Source organism: Lutjanus erythropterus, chromosome 8 (assembly GCF_056507025.1).
Source record: "Lutjanus erythropterus isolate fLutEry1 chromosome 8, fLutEry1.hap2, whole genome shotgun sequence".
Classification (NCBI taxonomy): Eukaryota; Metazoa; Chordata; class Actinopteri; order Lutjaniformes; family Lutjanidae; genus Lutjanus; species Lutjanus erythropterus.
The window spans coordinates 11,589,038-11,608,527 of NC_139324.1; the positions used below are offsets into that span (position 1 = coordinate 11,589,038).

At 37.2% G+C, this 19,490-nt stretch overlaps 1 protein-coding gene across 1 annotated transcript; it reads left to right on the plus strand.

The window, feature by feature from the left end:
- The first annotated feature begins 1,112 nt into the window (after nt 1-1,112).
- On the plus strand, nt 1,113-17,701 carry tfcp2l1 (transcription factor CP2-like 1). The gene is made up of 15 exons (XM_084724525.1): nt 1,113-1,324; nt 1,810-1,958; nt 4,642-4,715; nt 7,311-7,416; nt 8,940-9,046; nt 9,141-9,293; nt 10,146-10,256; nt 12,279-12,385; nt 12,794-12,845; nt 12,979-13,072; nt 13,237-13,327; nt 14,685-14,767; nt 15,156-15,298; nt 17,257-17,308; nt 17,424-17,701. Exons 1-15 carry the CDS (start codon nt 1,266-1,268, stop codon nt 17,459-17,461), a joined length of 1,419 nt encoding a protein of 472 aa, XP_084580651.1. The 5' UTR covers nt 1,113-1,265; the 3' UTR covers nt 17,462-17,701.
- The last annotated feature ends 1,789 nt before the right edge of the window (nt 17,702-19,490 follow it).

Below are 19,490 nucleotides of genomic sequence, written 5' to 3' on the forward strand. Positions count from 1 at the left end.
AGTCTCCTTATTCAAGCAATGGAAGCCATGTTCAAGAATTTAGCAGTAAAGTTTTCTAGCCCTGGCTTAAAATTATGTCGAGTTTTTTTTTTTTTTTTTTTTTTTTTAAGTTTTGCAGTTGACCCTGTCCACAGCAGTACATCTCTTAGCTTCCTTCACCAGTACTCCTGATGCTTCTCCAAACTGGGGGTGTGTTGACCGCCACCTACAGCAGGTAATACACTGACTATGGATAAGTATCTCATACAAGCCCTCTTCAAATGATCCAAACTATCCCTTTAACCTTGTATTAGACTTAAAGAATCAATCACAGCTTGTGTGTCTACCCCATTTTCTTCCCCGTGCAGGTTGAACCTTGTCCGGTGACTTCCACACGGGTACTGGCAGCAATATCGCCCAGTTGTTCATCCATTTACGAGAACATGCATCCGAGCGCTGAGGTGTGCTTAGCTGCTCTGTATAAACATTAACCTGAGCAGACTGTCAGATCAGATGACCTGCTGCTAATCTCTGGTCCTTTTGAGGATACTCTGAAGAGACTGGACAACAGCTGCTAAAGGGGTTTGAACTCAACACATCCTCGATTAGCTTTTGAGCACATGTTGAAATTAAATATGCATGTTGGGATTACACTACCTGATGTTAAGCAAGATATTACTGGCATTGTGTTTCATTTAGCATCCAGACATCCCTCCATCACTGTTATTTTGTTAGCATGATATTAGCTGCCATAAAAGTTAAAACTACTGTCATTTGACTGTTTTGATTTGTAGAATTTGAAATATCACAGATATGCTGATGCTTTTCACAGACTTGTACCACACAAAGATAATTATGTTTATTACCATTCATTTGAATGCTATTTGCTCCTCTTTTTTGTTCCTCCAAACCTGTGGCAGTTCTCATGTTTGTTTTCCAAAATTTTCTCCCCAAGCATCATTAACTAAGTTTAAAGTCTACGGCCATACTGTTATCAGTGTCAACAACTGGTCAAGTGAAGCTGCTACTAATGCATCAACCCAGCTAGACATTGGTGGTGGGAGGTGTGCCTGCACAGTCCGCCTCTCAAAGGTCATCCAAGGTATGCTAATGGGAGTCCTGATGACATCACCAGGACAATATAAGAGGCAGGCCATGAGGTCTGGCTGCAAACCTCTCTGATCTGAAACCTGAGGAAACCAACAGGCGCTAAACTAGCTCCCGTCTGTCTCCACGTCTTCCCCTGCAGTGGTCCTGGGACACAAGAAGACACCGCACTGGAAAATATGCTGTTCTGCCATTCCCAGCCTGAGTCCTACCACCAGCACTCTGCTAGTTACATTAGGTAAAGCACAAGCCTTGCTGAGAAGCTTCAGAAACTTGTGGATTGCGGGCTATCAGTTGCAGTTATGCAGGTTAAATCAAAGACTCAGTGCAAAGCAGTGCTATTATGAGAGAAGTAGAGGTGTTTGTATGACTTAAAATTTATTTTGAAAATGTGCAGATTTGCAGTAATTCTGCCTCCAGGAGCACATTTAAGTATTTTTTTTATTATTATTCACATTAAACTACAATGTGAAATTAAAATTTTAAATAAGCATTGCATTCAAACTCCACATTTAGACTAAAAATATTGATAATTTCAACTACTTCTTTTCTCTTTTTCAAACTAATACACTTAAAATGAACTGAGCTAGATGAGTACACTGTATTTTGTAAGATCAACCTCTTGCACCTTTGTTCTTATGATTAAATGATTAGATAAAAGAGAAGACAGAACTTTATCATCCCCATACTCAGCGCCTCTTCTTTCCCTCTGGTCTCTTTCAGAGAGGCCTTGGCACCTTTCTTGAAAAACGAAGAAGCGAGGCTTATGGCTGAAAATGGTGCCAGGAGGAGCCCATTCCAGTATATTCTGTGTGCATCCACCTCGCCGGCTGTGAAACAGCAGGAGGAGAGTCTCACTTATCTCAACCAAGGTAGCTATCTGTCCTGCCCGTTGAATGTCCACACTGACTACATGGACTGGAGCTCATTTTGTCACATGTAATTCCAGCAGCGGCAGGGTTAGATTAACACTGATGCAGAATTTCAAAGCCATTATAAATCAGGGTTCTCAGGATTTGGCTTAATCTTGTTCACTTGAATTAATTTAAATTACACACTCCCTGCATCTAATACAGTCTACACTCCTGTCTCTCAAAACCAAAAGCCAGGAAGGATATACTTGTGAGCACAATCATCTGGATCTGTTCAAATAACAGTTTAATTGCCAGATGAGTTCTATTTTACAACAGAATAATGAACAAACCTGGATAGATTCCTCTATTCTCTAGCTGCAGCTCTGGATTTCATGTTTGATGTCAAATGAAATTGTCTGGTTGCATGGAAGCAAAAAAGCTACTATAATAATTATAATTTTAATAAGAAACATGCTCCAAAATGTTCATGTCACAGAAAATCTCTGGAAAATAGGTCCAGACATACTGGAGCACACATACTAAGGCAAGAAACTTTTATTAAATGACTGAAAACTTTGTCGCCTGGACATATTTTTCAAGTCAAGCCATTGCTCTTAACTTGTTGTTAAAGGTGAAATAAAAAATAAAATAAAAGTCTTTCCTGTCACGAGATTATCTCACCCTTGAGAGCTCCCGATAGGTCAGTTGAAGCGTGTTTAATGTCTTTCTTCACTCCAAAATTATCAATCAATCTGCTAATTATTTTCTGGATTAATCATTTAGTTGGAATGTTAAAAGAAAAAATGTCATTCATAATTTCTCATAGGCTACAGTAATATCTTCAGTTTGCTGCTTTTATCTAACAAAAAGCCTAAATGTTAAAATTTTAAATTTACTTTCATATGATGAAGAAAAATGAGGTTGACATGACTTAAGTACATGACTTAAGTCACATGACGTTAAACATGGTTACCGTTGAGAAATGGCAACAGTTTGGTTGGATTTAGGTACCAAAACTACTTGTTTTTTTTTGAGGAAAGCTCATGGTTGGGGATAAAATAAGTGTTTTATGTCCATAACAAATGTTAATTAACTTTAAACTTTACTTAGGTCAACTTAAGGACATGAACTGCAGCCTTCTGAGTGAAAGTGTATGTTTGACTCATCCATCCATCCTAACCTCCTCATACTTTTCCTGTCATAATTACTACGACCACTAGAGGGCGCCACCTAACAGTAAATGCACATTTGAGTCATAATAAAGTGTTGTACAGACGACCTACATGCCTGCTCTTCTGGAGAGGACGAGCTGCAATGAAAAGCTGTTTGGCATTTTTTCTTAAAAAATTACAAAGGTTTAATCAATTAAGAAAATACAAGATTTACTTTCTGTTCATTGATTGTTGCAGATCTAAATTCAAACCATACTTATATTGAAACATAGATGCGTTTGACAGTTTAAATTTTAATATTAACTATCTGGATTTGTGTGTTTTGAATTCCAAATCAACAAATAAATAAAAAACTAATAAAAAAAACATCTAGTTACCAAGATTTACGCTCATTTATCTAAACCTTTTTTTTGTTCGGATCGTGTGAATGACAGGACGTGAGAGGACAGAGGTCTGATTGATCGCATTCAGGCTCGATCAGTTAGTGCAATGGTGTGAATTTAACTATTTAATCCAATTTACTTTTTTAACCTGACTTGATCATCATTTGACTCAGTTTGTGACCCACTGAACGTGATGGAAAGTGAAACATTTCAAAGCAGTGAATTTAGTTGTGTTTAAATTTAAACATAATTTCAACATAACAAACATAACTATTCAGTAATTTACATATTTAGGTAATCAGCTTGCTCATAAAATTAAAATTATTATGGCCTTTTTGTGCTTCCACAGCTCTGTCTTTAGTAGACCCTTGTTAATATTCACACATACAGTACAAACTAGACTTTCAGCCTTTTAATCTTTTTCAGTTTCTAACTTACTGAAGTAACAGGGTAAGATTTGAAAGGCATTACGATGATACAATAATAAACTATAGATTACTGAGCTGTCTGTGCAACATGAGCTCCTACATGTGTGTAAATTTATCTGACTTCCATCTTCTAATCTAATTCATCCTCCTTTCTTTGTTTCTTTGCCTTTTCTCCTTTGAAATACTTACTTTACCTTCTACTTCACATCATCCTCTTCCACTGGAACCTTCTGATCGTTTCTGTCCCTCTTGTTGAACAGTGACATTTTTTATTTGTGCTTTGTTTATCTACAAGTTTGCCTTGCTTATCTGCTGTACAGTAATTTGGTTGGAGTAAAAACACAATATAATTAAGCTTGCTGTCATATGCAACTTCTGGCCAACAATTACATTGCTATGTAAAGATGGCATGTATTGATTAGAAGTTAATTGCGATCAGAGTCCTTAGCGTAGTTGTGTTACTATGATGAAAAACATGATAGAGTCATAGTGTCCCTTACTGGCTACTTAAATTACATTTTCTTGTGATATCAAAGTTAATGTATCATATTTAATCAGGATGGAGATACATTAAAGTTTTGTAGTGGCTGGCCTTGATATCTGGCTTAAAAAGTTTCTAATTTAATTCAATTTCTATCTCCACTGCCCCTCTTTTCTGATTGACTGATTTCCCATTTTTCAATTTTAATCAGGTTTTTTTTAATGTTTTAAAATGTAGGTCAGTCCTACGAAATCCGTATGCTTAACAGAAAACTAGTGGAGTATACAGATATAAGCAGCAAATATGTAAAGGTAGGTGTAAGGTATTGTGTTTACTGTTGTTTTTGTTGTCTGTTTTTTGACTTTTATTTGACCTCTTCCTCTTTCTTCTCTTATCTGTTTTTATGTATGCATTTCCTGGTTTGTCACAGGTCCCTCAACCCGCCCTTCCACTTCAGTGGTGGGGTGTTGACCTTGGAGAGCTTGGTACTATCACCCAAACTTATCTTTCCTCTTTCCTAAATTTCACAAAAAACCCTCACAAACACACAACTCATCTTACCTGCACATGTTTATTATACACCAGCCCGTTCTCATTCCCAGGTCAACAAATGCCAACCTTTTGTCATGCTTTTCAGTGACACACAGGGTGAGACACACTGGGCTTCCAGTAATTTCAATTTAAACTCATCTGCATCAGGTGACATTGTATAAGAAACAAGAAAGTCCCTGTATGGAAGAGATGAGGTGGATTGATGGCTCCAACAAACACAGGACTTTGACTCAGGAGACTCTGTCACATAACATTAAGTTGCCCAAACCATGATCTTTTCCTAAACATAATCAAGTAGTTTTGGTACTTAAACCTAAACAAGTAGTTTCAATGTCCAAACCTAACCAAACTGATTTTTTCCTAAACCTCACCAAAAGGCAGCAAAACTACTCGGTTAGATTTAGGTAAGGTTTTCTAAACCTCACTAAATAGTTTTGGTGATTTTTTGTGCCTTTGGTGCCTAAACCTAACCAAGTGGTTTTGGTGCCTAAACATAACAAAGTAGTTGTGGTACCTTTTGGTTCCTAAACCTACCCGAACTGATCTTTTTCTAAAACCTAACCTGTCTCATACAGGGTACTTTGTGGATTTGTATGAAATGTAGAGGACATGACAAATACTTTGGACGACCTGGGATGACGACGGGTTACATTTGAACACGCCAATCTACTTTTGTCTGCATTATGTGGATTTTTTCTTAAAGAATTGCCTATCTTAATGTTATTACACTATGCTTCTTTGAAATTTTGAAAAATAAATTGGTATAAAGTAACGTAAAATCCATTAATAGTCCGTCACCCTGTCATGCCACTTTCATTTTCAGCACACAGTCTGACCAGCTAAATTTCAGATGTGAGTCAAAACTGACTCCATTTGTTGCAAAGACCTGTGTCAACACACCCACTTAAGAATAAGGAGAGGCAATTTTATTTCATTTCGGTGTGAGTGCATCCACTTGACATGCCTCTGTTGTCAGGCTGCCATTGCTTGAGACTGTGATGTTAGCAGTCGCATCCCAGCGACACAAGAATGGGACAGGTGGCATCTATGCAAACACATGACATTCTGGTGTCCAGAGGGCTCTTTGAGTTCTGGTGCTCAGTCATGCATGAGCTTCCTTCCATAAATATCCCAATGCTTCATGTTTTTACAGGTTGTTAATTTAATTTGTTAAAATGCATTTCCCATAATTTGATAGTGCCCTTTATTAGACCCTCACTGCTTCTTAAATGCCCACTACCCCACATCCCTAGTTTGTAAAGGCCTCCTGTTAAAAACTGAAGTTTTAAACTAAATCCAAGATAGCCCTTGTGACATTATCAGGGTTATTTTCATTACATCATCAGGGTAGGCGTACTTCTTGTAAAATCTGTGGAGTGCCCCTTTAATGAAATCCTAATCTATGAGCAATGACAGTTATTTTTTGTGTTATATAAAAACAAAATGTATAATTTGTCACTACAAAGTGGTTCAATGAGTGTGTAACACCAACCATTTGCTCTGCAATAGATGTGGTTGAAAGAATTTAGATGTTCAGGGTTTCCACATGAGCCCAAAATTATCCAAAGTTTGGCAACTTTTTTTAATAATTCCATTGAGCTTCGGAATATTAATGGATGGAACCAAAAGACTGACCTTTTTTCTTCAACCTTACATGATCACAAGATCTCAGTTGTATCTGATTCTGACTATGTCAAACTGCCAAATTTTGTATCCTTGAATATCATCAAAGAATGTCCTTAAAGGTCCCTTAAAATGGTATCAATACTTCCTTAGTGCCTTCCTGATAAAACTGGTCAGCCAATGGGCTTACTACAGAGATAAGGAAAGTTTGATTTGAGAAATGTAGAAAGCTGGGATTGTTGAAAAATTTGATTTGATTTTATCATCTGGAGTTGTCATGTCCACTGTGGCACAAGGTCACTACTGAAGAGGCACTGTTTTCAAGGAACAGTAATTTTGCAGGAAGCTCTATTGTCCATTTCATGGGATCTTTAAATTTGTTATCCAGGTGAATGTGGGATGTCTGATTTTTAGGCAAAAAGCCACTGTTGGTGCTGCATCTCAAATCATATGTAGTTCATTGGCAGTGGGTCAGTTTCCTCAGGGATGTATGCAGATGCTTTTTTAAGTATGACTGATGTATGATGGGTAGGAATGGAGATGAAATTCACTGTGAATTTCCACCTCCTTATCCTTGCCTTATGAAATTGCCTCGGTGTGTCTTAATGAATAAATCAGGGGAGCCTTTTTCGCACTTAGCCTAACAGTCCAGCTGTTGTGCCATGTGCGAGCTGCCCTGCTCAAGTTGTAGCTGTACTCCAGCCTAAATGCCTGATCCTGCCTGTTCACAGAGCATTGTGCGCGTGGTGTTTCATGATCGTCGACTGCAGTATATGGAGCACCAGCAGCTGGAGGGATGGAGGTGGAACAGACCTGGAGACCGAATCCTGGATATAGGTGAGTTGTCTGTACTTACATATGACCTGACCAATCAAAGCTCACTGATATGACACGGATGAAAGATCACTGACGTTATCAGTTTTGATTAGCTTCCAACTACATTCACACATCTCAAGTTGCTATTTAGAAAGTAAGCAATAACCACCACACAGAAGAGGAAGTTCTGGTCTCAATATATGTTAACTGAAATCCACTGGCCACACCAGAAACCCCAAAACCCATATTTTTTTTCAATTTAAGGTCCAGTGTGTAACATTTAGGGGATCTTGGCAGAATATGGCAGAAATGAAATATACAATAATCTTCATAAGTATGTTTTCGTTAGCATATAATCACCTGAAAATAAGAATCTTTGTGTTTTTGTTACCTTGGAATGAGACGTTTATATCCACTGAGGCCGTAAGTCCTCTTCCACAGAGACCACCATGGTGACCCGCCATTCCCACGGTAGCCCAGAATGTACAAACCAAACACTGGCTCTGGAGAGGGCCTTTCACGGCTGCTATAGCTTCTCCTACATGTTTGGAAGGGGAGGGTGAGGGGGAGGTTATTCAGTTGGTTACAATCTGCAACCTCACTGCCACATGCCACTAAATCTTACACACTGGTCCTATAACACTCCTGGTATTTCTTTACAACATTAAGTGTTCATAACTAAAAACGTAACCAAGTTAAAGATTTTAATAAACATCCTTGGATATTATTTTTGAGTTTGTCCTCAACAAAATTAGGAGTCTGTTGCCATGCTAGGAGCTCTATGAGGCTGTACTGTTATGGTTACCACCACTGGTAACCATGAAAGTCCCAAAATACCAAATTTCCTGGCAATTCATCCAAAAGTTATTGAGTTATTTCAGTCTGGGACCAAAGTGGTGGACAAACCAACAGACAAAGAAAGCATCCCATAGAACTATGTCACTAGCAAGGTTAATGTTTTTTTTTTTTACGACAGTGAAATAGTAACATATTCCTGTGGGATGGCAATTTACTGCGACTGACCGAATAATTGCATTTTATTGGATTTTATTGAGCCATACTGTCATAAACGTAGCTTAGCTTAGCTTATGTGTGTGCTGTATGCAAGTGAGGGAGAGCGAGGGAGCAGACTGAGAGTGATGGTGCTGTAAGTGTAAGAGAAGAAAAGCATCGCTGTTGTCAATCTGGCAGTAAATGTACAGTTTGCAGTGTGTGAGTTAATAAACACTGCAGCTTCTCAAAACAAAGAAAAGTCTCATCTATTATTTCCCAACTGATGCAAAAGTGAAGAGGGTTAGCCCCGAAGTAAGCTCTGCAGGAAAGGTTAACAATAACGTTGCCTTTGTGTCGGCTCTGGTGTAATTGTATCTCTTTCAGAAGTTTTGTAATCCAGCCTTGAACTGCAGCATCTTTCTAGAGACATTGTAAAATAAATCCATAATGATAAATCCAACACTGAATTATTGTTGTTGCTGTTAGCATGTTGTTACATGTCAACTTAGCCATCCCATGATGTCTTAAACGTACTGGCTCATTATTTGCAGATATCCCATTGTCTGTTGGGATACTGGAGCCCCGTTCACACCCTCTGCACCTCAATACCATTGAGTTCCTCTGGGATCCTGTCAAGAACGCCTCTGTTTTCATCCAGGTACAGACAGATTCTGGTCAAATGTCTGGAGCAGCTGTTGATACATATATGGCGAACCAACAGTTGTTAACAATCTTTCGTCACGTCCGTTCAGGTCAACTGCATCAGCACTGAGTTCACCCCCAGGAAGCATGGTGGGGAGAAAGGAGTGCCCTTTCGTATCCAGGTGGACACTTTCACCTCCAATGAACACGGGGAATACATAGAGCATGTCCATTCCTCCAGCTGCCAGGTCAAAGTCTTCAAGGTAGAAACTGTCTTGTCTATATGTTTTCTGTTTGTCTGCTCACTGCCACTTATTTATGTCATAGAAAGACATACTAAGACTTACTTCACACAAACTTTAACACAAATTCAGTCGGTTGAAACTAAGTTGCAGTTGAGTTGCATGGTTTAAACCCCTCTGCAGTGCACTTGAAATGTGTCTGAAACTCAGCAGCAACAGTTGCAAAACTCCCAGCTTTGTGAAACTAGTGTCACACAACAGCCAATCAAAACACTGATAATGTGTCAGATGATGACATCAAACATTCCACATTCCAAACATTTCTTATTTTAAAATATTTTCGGGGGTTTTATGCCTTCAATGTATAGAACTGCTGAAGATATGACAGGAAAAGGAGGAGCCTCAGTACATGGTCTGAATGCTCTATCAACAGAGTTACCAGGACACATTCCAAATATTTCACCTTGACAATAGCAAATTATCAGCAAAATGGAATTAATAAAACAGAAAATGGTCTTTTGGACAGTCATTAGGACATTATCCTCATTGACTTCATGTCAGGTTGGTAATGCTGTCAACAAACAAATATAAACAAAACAAGCTTTTTTACATTGCAGTTATTGGGTAAGTAATGTTATTGGTAGCCTAGATACAGCTCTGTTTTAATGCATTTTGAACAGATGATTTAAAAAATGAGAATCTGAGCTGTTAAATAAAATACAAACATATATCAAGTTACAACTTCTAATGTCAGCAGGTGGCAACAATTTAATTTAATCTGATGGGTATCTTCTAATAATTTTAAGTCTTCAATATTGTTCAATTTTCTTAAACATGCCATGTTGAATGTTTACTTATTTTATTTTTTTGAAGCCTAAAGGAGCTGATCGCAAACTGAAGACAGACAGGGAAAAGATTGATAAGAAGGCCCTTCAAGACAGAGAAAAGTATCAACTGTCCCATGACACCACACTGCTAAAAGAGGTGAGGCGTGCCGTTCTCTCTCTGCAGCCACATTACATAACGGAGTGGATCTGACAGGATCCTTTGTTTGCTTTCTTTTGGTCAGTTAGTTAGTGGTGTTGTAATGCTGTTTATTGATCCCACAGTAGTAAATTCTTGTGTCACCTGGATGTTTATCTAATCTCATCGGCACTAAAGCCACACTATCTCTGTGTTTTATAATGTGCCTCATCTTCTAGTGAAGATATTACGTTTCAAAGCTGTGCTACATCACTATATGTTAATGTGTTGTTTTGCTCCTTTGGCGTCACTCTGTTTTTTAAAGTGTTCTTGCGTCTGTGCTGAGCTCTGTCAATGATTGGGATTCCACACTATCATGTATTTGAAGTGACTCAGCAGGTTTTGCTGTGGTGTTAATCTGGTTTGTCATTCATGTGGATAAAAAGCAAACATGCTGCATGTGATCATTGAAAAGCAGTGCTGACAGAAGTTCTTAGATTCTTTACAGTAAAGGCAGAAATACTACATTAAAATTAGAGTCTTGTATTTAGAGTTTGGTTTCAGTAAAAGTGAAGAGGCAAAATGTGCTTAAAGTACTTACCAAGCAGACTGGCCTCATTCAGAGTGTTATATTATTTAGGCCTAAATATTATTCAAAAATACATATCATCATCTGGCCTGTAGTGCTGTTTCTCTATCAATTGTTTTTGTGTGAGTTGCAGAGTTTTGGAGATATTTGCTGTAGAGATTGTCAGCTTTCTCTCCAATATAATGGGAGTAAATGGCACTCAGAACTTCTTTTCTTTTTTTTTTTACTAGTTGAAAGTAGTTCCAATATATTCTACTACGGAAAGAAAGTAGTTCCTACATGAATCTGCTCACAACAAGGTGTGTCATTCATCTTGTGTAACTGGGTAATGATTTCATGATTTTTGGAAAGAGACGCTGTTTTTTATTTATTTATTTACCTTTTTAAATTAAATATCTCCAAATCTCTGCATCTCACACACAGACAGAAAAATGGAGATGGATAAATAGTACTACAGGCCAGGGAAAAATGTAGTGTATTTTTGATTTTTGGGTGAACTATTCCTTTAACATAGAGGCAACAATTTAATATTTTAACCAGTGGAGGAGGAGCAAGCTACTTTATGCTGTTGGTTGGTTTAATCCATAACGGTGGATCATGTTTTATAAACTGATCATATGTTTTTGCATGTGAAATATTTATTTGTAACTATCAATCAGTAACTGCAGTTGTCTGATAACTATAGCTGGGTAAAGTGCTTGACAGTAATTTTACAATACATGAGTAAACCTAGGACTACCTAGTTACTTTGCATCATTGCTGAAAATATTGAAATAACATAAAAAAAAAGCTATACTGTTTTAACACAAAAATTACACTAAAATACACAACTGACCCTTTTCCCATTGCCAGTAGACAAGTTAGGCTTTCTGTGCTTTCTGATGTGAGAGAGAGATTTTAAAAGTCTCTGTGTTCCACTCACAGCACCTTTGTGGCTTTTAACTGTATATCTTTATTCTTATCTGGTTTGAAATTTGGTTTCCATGCTCCGTCGCTGTTTGTACTTTCAGATATCTGCCTTATTCCTATTTCATGTTCCCTTTCAGCTGGATAGGACTTGACAGTGAATTCACTGCCAATAAAAATGCAGCATTCCCTGATTCTGCTGCTTCATGATAAAAACTTTATAGGAAATAAGATAAAGTTAGAAGGACCTGGATTCAAATCCTGTTTCAGACAGGAGTTTGTATGTTCTCTTCATGCCTGCGTGGGTTTCCTCTGGGTGTTTATCAAAAACATGTATGCTGGGTTCCCCCTGACCAAGACACTGGCTCAGAACTGGATTTGTTCCCTGGGCACGGCACAGCATTTGCCCACTGCTCATGTAATACTCATGCGCGTGTAATACTCGGTATAATTGTACATGTGACAATGAAGCTTACCTTTATATTAGCTTTGCCAAACTGAATAATCAGAAAACAAACAAACGTCTTCTTTTGTTTCTCTCTTTCAAGTGTTCTCCTTGGCCTGATGCCCTGAATCTCACCATCCACAGCAGCAACAGCAGCACTCCGTCACCAGTTTACCACAGCTCACCAACATCCTGCAGTTTCACAGATGGGTGAGTCAGCATCCACGCTGAATGTCACTATTTTTCTCGGTGCCAAGCTAAATAATTTGATTTGGAGGAGGTCTGCAGGAAAAATAAAGATAAATATCAGGGTGGACTGAAAGAAGAAAGCTGATTTTTGATGTGAAGACTACAATGTGAAAGTGTGTTGTTTGGTTTTCAGTTGCTTTGGTGGCAATGGAAGACAATGAAATCTGTGATAATAGCTCCCTCTATGGGTGTTTATCAGGATTACTCAGCACCATGAAGACTTTTGTAACCTGTGCACTATAAACAGAGTTAAAAACACTCTTTTTGATCAGGAAATGGACAGACAGTTGTGCTTCAGAGCAGTACAAACAAAACACTCAACCAATCACCTCAATCTGTTCTTTCTCCCTCATGTGCACGTTTCTGTAGCAACTGTTCTCCAAACCAGCAAGGGGATCTGCTCATGCCCGGCTGCTCTGATGTAAGTAACAGAGAACAGTGCAGTGTGAAAGTGTTAATGTTGCTCTCTCATTCTTTTTAGGCCATTATTTGGAGACAGTGGATGCTGTGCTGCTATACTCATTTCAAGGGCTCTTCTTCTTTTTGACATGTAGCACCTTCTGCCATCGTCCTCGCCTCAGGACACTCAGCAGTGGCTGCACCGTCACAGGTTCTCACCTTTCTCAAGGCTGTTCTCCAGCTTCTCAGGTAACGGCGGTAAAAATCACAACATATTTTGACCCATGGAACAGTTACACAGTAGAACAGAGCAGGCATATGTCTGAGTGACTCAATCACTGGGAAAAAAGGGGAATTCCTTGAATAGTTTTGAGCAGGAAGGATGTGGAGTAGATTTTCTGCTGTTGTTGCAGGTGGTGATCTGTTGAGGATGAGCAGGGAGGATCTGATCCAGATCTGCGGCCCAGCAGATGGTATTCGTCTCTTTAACACCATGAAAGGAAGGTGAGACATTAAAATACATCTCTAAGCACTTGGTCACATCACAACCGGACACAACAATTATACTGATGGTAATTGGGTGATGTTGAGGCTACTTGTGTTTCATACAGTGGCTACTTTTGGTTTAAGGGAGGCTTTATGAGATAGGTGCCTTTCGAGTCATACATTTTTTTAAAAAAAGAATTAGCTCAAATAATTGCTTTTCTGATCACTGCATCGGATTGTGAACTAGTTAAACCTTTGAGAAAATATATTTTGCCACCTCAGGCATGAAATCCAGATCATTATTAGGCTTTTCTTTCTCACTGAAAGTCATTTTGAGCTCAGCCTTGTCACAGACATCTTACACCCTGTGTGAATATGATTTTAAAAGATATTCAAATAAATTCTTGCAGAAGCTGATCTCCCTTGTTTATCACTAATTCTGAGTATTTTTTTATTTTGAACAAGTTGTAAGAACTTTATTCAACAACAGTCTGCATATTTTTTGTTCAGAAATATGCATAAACATTAGAATTTGATTAGGTTCTCATATATTGTCTGATTAAAAAAAATAAGCTCCTAATTCTTCTTAGTATCAAAATATAAATAAGAATCACAGGGTTGAAGGAACAATCAGTATTTCAATATGGTGTGGATTTATTTGTCTGACAAGAATATGATTATATTAGCAGAGAAATGGCAATAATTGCAATTTTTATTTTTTTGTTTTTCAGTGAAAAGTTAATGATGGTCATCGAGGACAGGCGAGCATGCTGGTTGTCTACAACTTAGAAAACCCATTTATTGAAAATAAAAACAAAAATGTTTTATTTTGTTTTGCATTATAATGCAGAACACCTGCTTCTATTAATTGTTATCTTAAAATGCATTTTGTGGCCTCCTTAAATTCAAAATCTTTATAGTAAGAGAATAATGCGCAGAGAATAATAAAATAATTAACTCAAACTTTCTTCTGCGTTTCAGGGGAAATATTTACTTTCTCTGACTGCTTTAGTTACTTTTCAGAGAAAGATACATCTACATAAAAAAAAAACATATGATAAGCTTTAAATATACTGTACAGTGCATTAGATATTAAACCAATGATACCCAACTTTTTCTGACTTGTGACCCCTTTACAAAAAATACTGGTACTTACTACTTCTACTGGTTATGCTTCACATGTCTATGAGTTATTAGCAGTTCCATCAAAAACACATTTCCCTCATAAAACTGTCAGATGTTTTCATTTGAATGATGAACACAGAGAACTTTGATAAAATATTTGCATTTTTTTTAAATCTTAAAATTCAGAAGGCAAATAGAACCATCCCTGCATGTTTGACCTGCTGCTACAGCGTCTGCTCACGTCTTTCAGGTGTATTCAGCCTCGTCTTACCATCTATGTGTGTCAGCAGCAGGCCAGACATGAACCTCCCATCAAGCCAGGGGTTGGAGAGAGTAAGTACATGATATGATGCCTATTATATGTGTATATACACTCAGGGGCCACTTTATTAGGTACACCTGTAAAATCTAATGTAATCTGATACAACAGAACTGCCATAACATCTTTCATCATCATCATTACAAAGGTCATAATGTTGAAAATTTGTAATATTAATTATACATTTATTATTGATCTCGTAAGTATTTGTGTTAAAACGTGACTAACTTAGAACCTCTATGACAGTGTCAGCTAAAACTAAAACTAAAAATGAAGTACAATTATACACACTGGTCACCATACAGATAAATCTAATTAAAAATCTAAATAAAATTCACAGTGGGAAAAATGAATAATGTGATGTAATGTAGTCACAGACTGTCTCCTTTGTCCTCCCTGCAGTCTATCACGCCCTGTACCTGGAGGAGCTGACACTGTTGGACCTGTCTGAAAAGATCGCTCTGCTGTACAGCATCACTCCACAGCAGATTACACACATCTACAGACAAAAAGCCAACGGCATCCATGTCTTAGTCTCTGATGAGGTATCCTTACATCTCCTTTATCAGTCACTGACTCTTCATACCTTTGAAACACATGAGCACTATTTGACTGCCTGTTCTCCCGTTTACTCGAAATGTATTACACCTGATGCAGTTGTATCAGCACTGCGATTTAGAGCAATGTTAACTACATGTTTGTGTATAACTGGAGTATGAGACTGCTGCCATGCAATGGTACTGAAAAGCAGATGATTACTGAGAATTTTTTCTTCAGCTTGCTTCATGTTGTCTTCATGGGCACCTATTGATAGTTAAAAGTGGGGCTGCAAAATTTTAATTTAATTATCAGATGAAAGTGCCATTTCCTGCTATATTGAATTCAGTTCAGTCATGATTATGAAAAGCAGCTCTTTCACTATTTAGCTCAGTTTATATTGCACTATATTATATCTAAAAATAAAGTTTTTCATTGTGTTCTTTACTTTCAGCAGAGAGTGATATTTAAACTAACACAAAGCTGCTGTTAGATACAGAATGGAAATAGCTGATAATTAGCCTGATCAGCCACTGTCAGTAATCAATACACACATTATTAAAACATTAATCAAACCAATGACTAACAGAAGTCAATATCAAACTTATCATACTTCAGCACCTTGGCTATCTGGTGTTTCTATAGTTGTGACAAAATGTTAAAAAACATACATATTAGCTGTTTGAATTAAACTAAAACTCCCTTCACTCCCCTCACAAATATCACACCAAACTCAAAACATGACATATTAACAGTTCCCAAACCTACATGCATCAGATAAAGAGCATCACATGTCATCAGTCATCTTGTCAATTCATCATCAGTATAATCCATAAAGATAAACTGTGTTTATTTTGGTTGTCTCAACTCTTCTTCTCTTGATTAGCTGTGCTACTTTAGTGGAATGTGTGTGGAAATGAGATACACAACATTTTCAAAGATTTCTGTTTGGTGGATCAGTGATACATGCCAAATTAAACAAAGACTCACTGTTACACACTGTGTCTGTAACAGTGACACACTGTGCGTGTAACAGTGACACACTGTCTTAATTTGGCATGTATCACTGATCCACCAAGCAGCTCTTATTTTAGTGAGAAATCTTTGAAACAGTATTTAAGGGATTTTTTTGTCCGTTACCCAAGTAATTACCCAGTTTGTTGCTTCCTGTTTGGTGCTGAAGAGAGTGCGCCTACCTTCTGATAATATCAAAGGACAGGACCATTATTGTTTTTGTTTGTTGTGGCTTTTATGTCATTCTATAGCTACCCAGCCTTGTCTTCTTTGCACTTAAATCCATACATTCAAATTTTGGTCAAAGTATGTATGTTTTAGCTTCAAAATGTTTCTTCCCAAGAGCTTCCAAAAACATTTTCTCATGAGATCTGACGTAGGTTTCTACAAGATGATGTTACAAATAAACTGCATAGGATGAGGGATGGGAGGTCATCAGCATTTGAACATATGTCACCACTTTATGATAACAGCTGAGCGGGAGATTTCTTTTGAAAAACTCAGAAAAGATGAGAGATGGAGTTGTCCTTTTAAACATGTATGAGTTTGAGGACCAAACAAGACAGTGGGAGTTTTATGACCATCTTACATAGATCTTTTTATTTAATAGTGGGGTTACATCTACTCAGTTTGCTCTGTTGCACAGGTAGTTATGGTTTTCTTCACTCTCAGCAATCTCCACCAGCACTGGAAAATCTGACGAAACACAATTCTTGTTGACACCCTGGGAAGAAATAAGGGCCAGATTGGCCACATCTGTCCAACCACATATATTAGTGGTCCACCAGAAAGGAAGAAACAATGAATGACGGGGCTTTACAGGAACAAAATAAAGTGTAATCTATGTAGAGAAAGCTCTCCTGTAGAGCTGACTATTTACCACCATCATTTCTAGGCTAGCAAAAGCTCATATTAACACTTATGTTTATAGTGATGAAATAATTTGTTTCAGATGGTGCAGAACTTCAGGGAGGAAACAAGCTTCATCCTCAGCACGATAAGGGGTAATTACCTTCAACCTTTTAATTTCACAACTTACTGTTTATCATTCAGCATCCATCATATTGTGTCCTTGATTTTGTTGAATGATTTTTCACCGGATTGTTTTCCGTTACCTAGATGAAAACACTGATGGCTACCACGTTGTGTTGAAATGACCTACAGGTGCTGAGGAGGTTTCATCAGTGGATTTGTACAGATTGTATATAAATGCTTCTAGACCACGGTATGTGAAATGTAGTGAGATTTACAGTAGAGCTTTCAGTTGTCTGTAGATTTTGTACAACCTCAATTCCAAAAACAGTTGAGACATCGTGGAAAACAAAAATTAAATTTAATGATAAGAAAAAACTTTTAGACCTATATTCAGTTAAATACAGTGTGAAGAAAAGATATTTACTGTTCAAACTGATTTAACTTAATCGTAATGAACTTGATAGCTGTAACATGTTCCAAAAATGTTGGGACGGGGCATGTTTACCACTGTGTAACATCACTTTTTTTTAGCAGCACTCAGTAAGTGTTATCTTTCAGCTTTTTCTCACAAAGTGGTGAACCTCACCCCCTTTGTGTTTGTGAACGACTGAGCCTTTCGAGGATGACCCTTTCATAGCCAATCACGATCTATCACCTGTTACCAATTAACCTGTTTACTTGTGGAATGTTCCAAACAGGTATTTAGTTTAATATTACACAACTTTCTCAGTCTTTTGCTGCACTTGTCACAACTTTTTTGCAACGAGTTGCAGGCATCAAATTCAGAATGAGTGTATATTTACAAAAAACAATAAAGTTTATCAGTTTAAACATTAAATATCTCGTCTTGTAAGCATTTGAAAATCATTGTATTCAGTTTTAATTCCCATTTTACACAATGTCACAACTTTTTTTTTTTTAATTTTTGTTTAGTTTTCTTCAGTTCTCCTGGATTATATGTATTATTGTTAAAGGTGTGTCAGTGTGTCAGATTTACAGGGATGTATTGGCAAAATATTACAGAAATAGAATATAACATTAAAGAATGTTTTCATTAGTGTATAATCATTTGAAAATAAGAATTGTTGTCTTTGTCACCTTAGAATGGACCCTTTATGCTTACAGAGTGAGTGGGTCTTCTTTCATGGAGTCCACCAACATGTTTCTACAGTACCCCAGAATGGACAAACCAAACACTGGCTCTGGTGACGGCCTTATAAAAGTATGGCCTTGCAAAGTGCTTGCAATCTGCAAGCTCACCACTAGATGCCAATAAATCCTACACACCGGCCTTTTAAGTTACTGATTCATGTTTAATATTCCCTGTAATAAGTGGTAAACTGTTCTGTATTCTTCTCAACATGTGCACACATTTTTTGCCTAAACACCTATAAATGTGAGTTAATGACTTTCATGATAATAAAGAAAAGTAACTGCCATACATCATAATGCAGACAAATAGAAAAGACAAATGAACAAAATGGTTTTAATGTAATGCAATGTCCATTTCATATCTGTTCTCCTACTCTATTGACAGTTTCTATAGTATTATATGTTATGTGGCCTATTTTCTTGATAAGGTGTAACATAAAATTAGGTATTTATGCTTTTAGGCCTACTGTGTGTTTAAACAGACACCATGTTGCTTGTTTGAGGACAATTCTGACTGTCTATGATCAGGGTGTTTCACTGAAAATAAAAAAAAGTATTTTGCACTGTTTTCTGTTTGTCTACAGCTTTTATTTGGGTATATTAAAATGCCTGTTGAGACAACGAGTAAAACATAAATAAAACAATATGGCCTAATCAACAGTTACAAAAACCTGTTCTTTAAGTGTGGCTATCTCAGACACTTCAACTCAGTTTCATAAAATAATAACTGAAATTCAAGATATCTAAAATGCAAAAAAGGGTGTTGTGTTATTTAAATCATATATAATGATTGCATTTTCTTCCTGTTGTTGGTGCCATCAATGTTGGAGTCCAAATTGGGAATTTGTAACTAACTGTTGTTAACTAAAGTCTTTGCTTTCTATATAATATGTTTATCTTTCATTTAGCATTAGCATTACTGATAATACTTGATAATACTACTGTAGGAATAAAATAGATACCCAGTAGTGGGTAGTTTAATCTGTAACAGAGCATCATATTTTATAACTTTATAATGTGTTTTGTATGAAAAATCTTAATCTGCAATACAACTATATC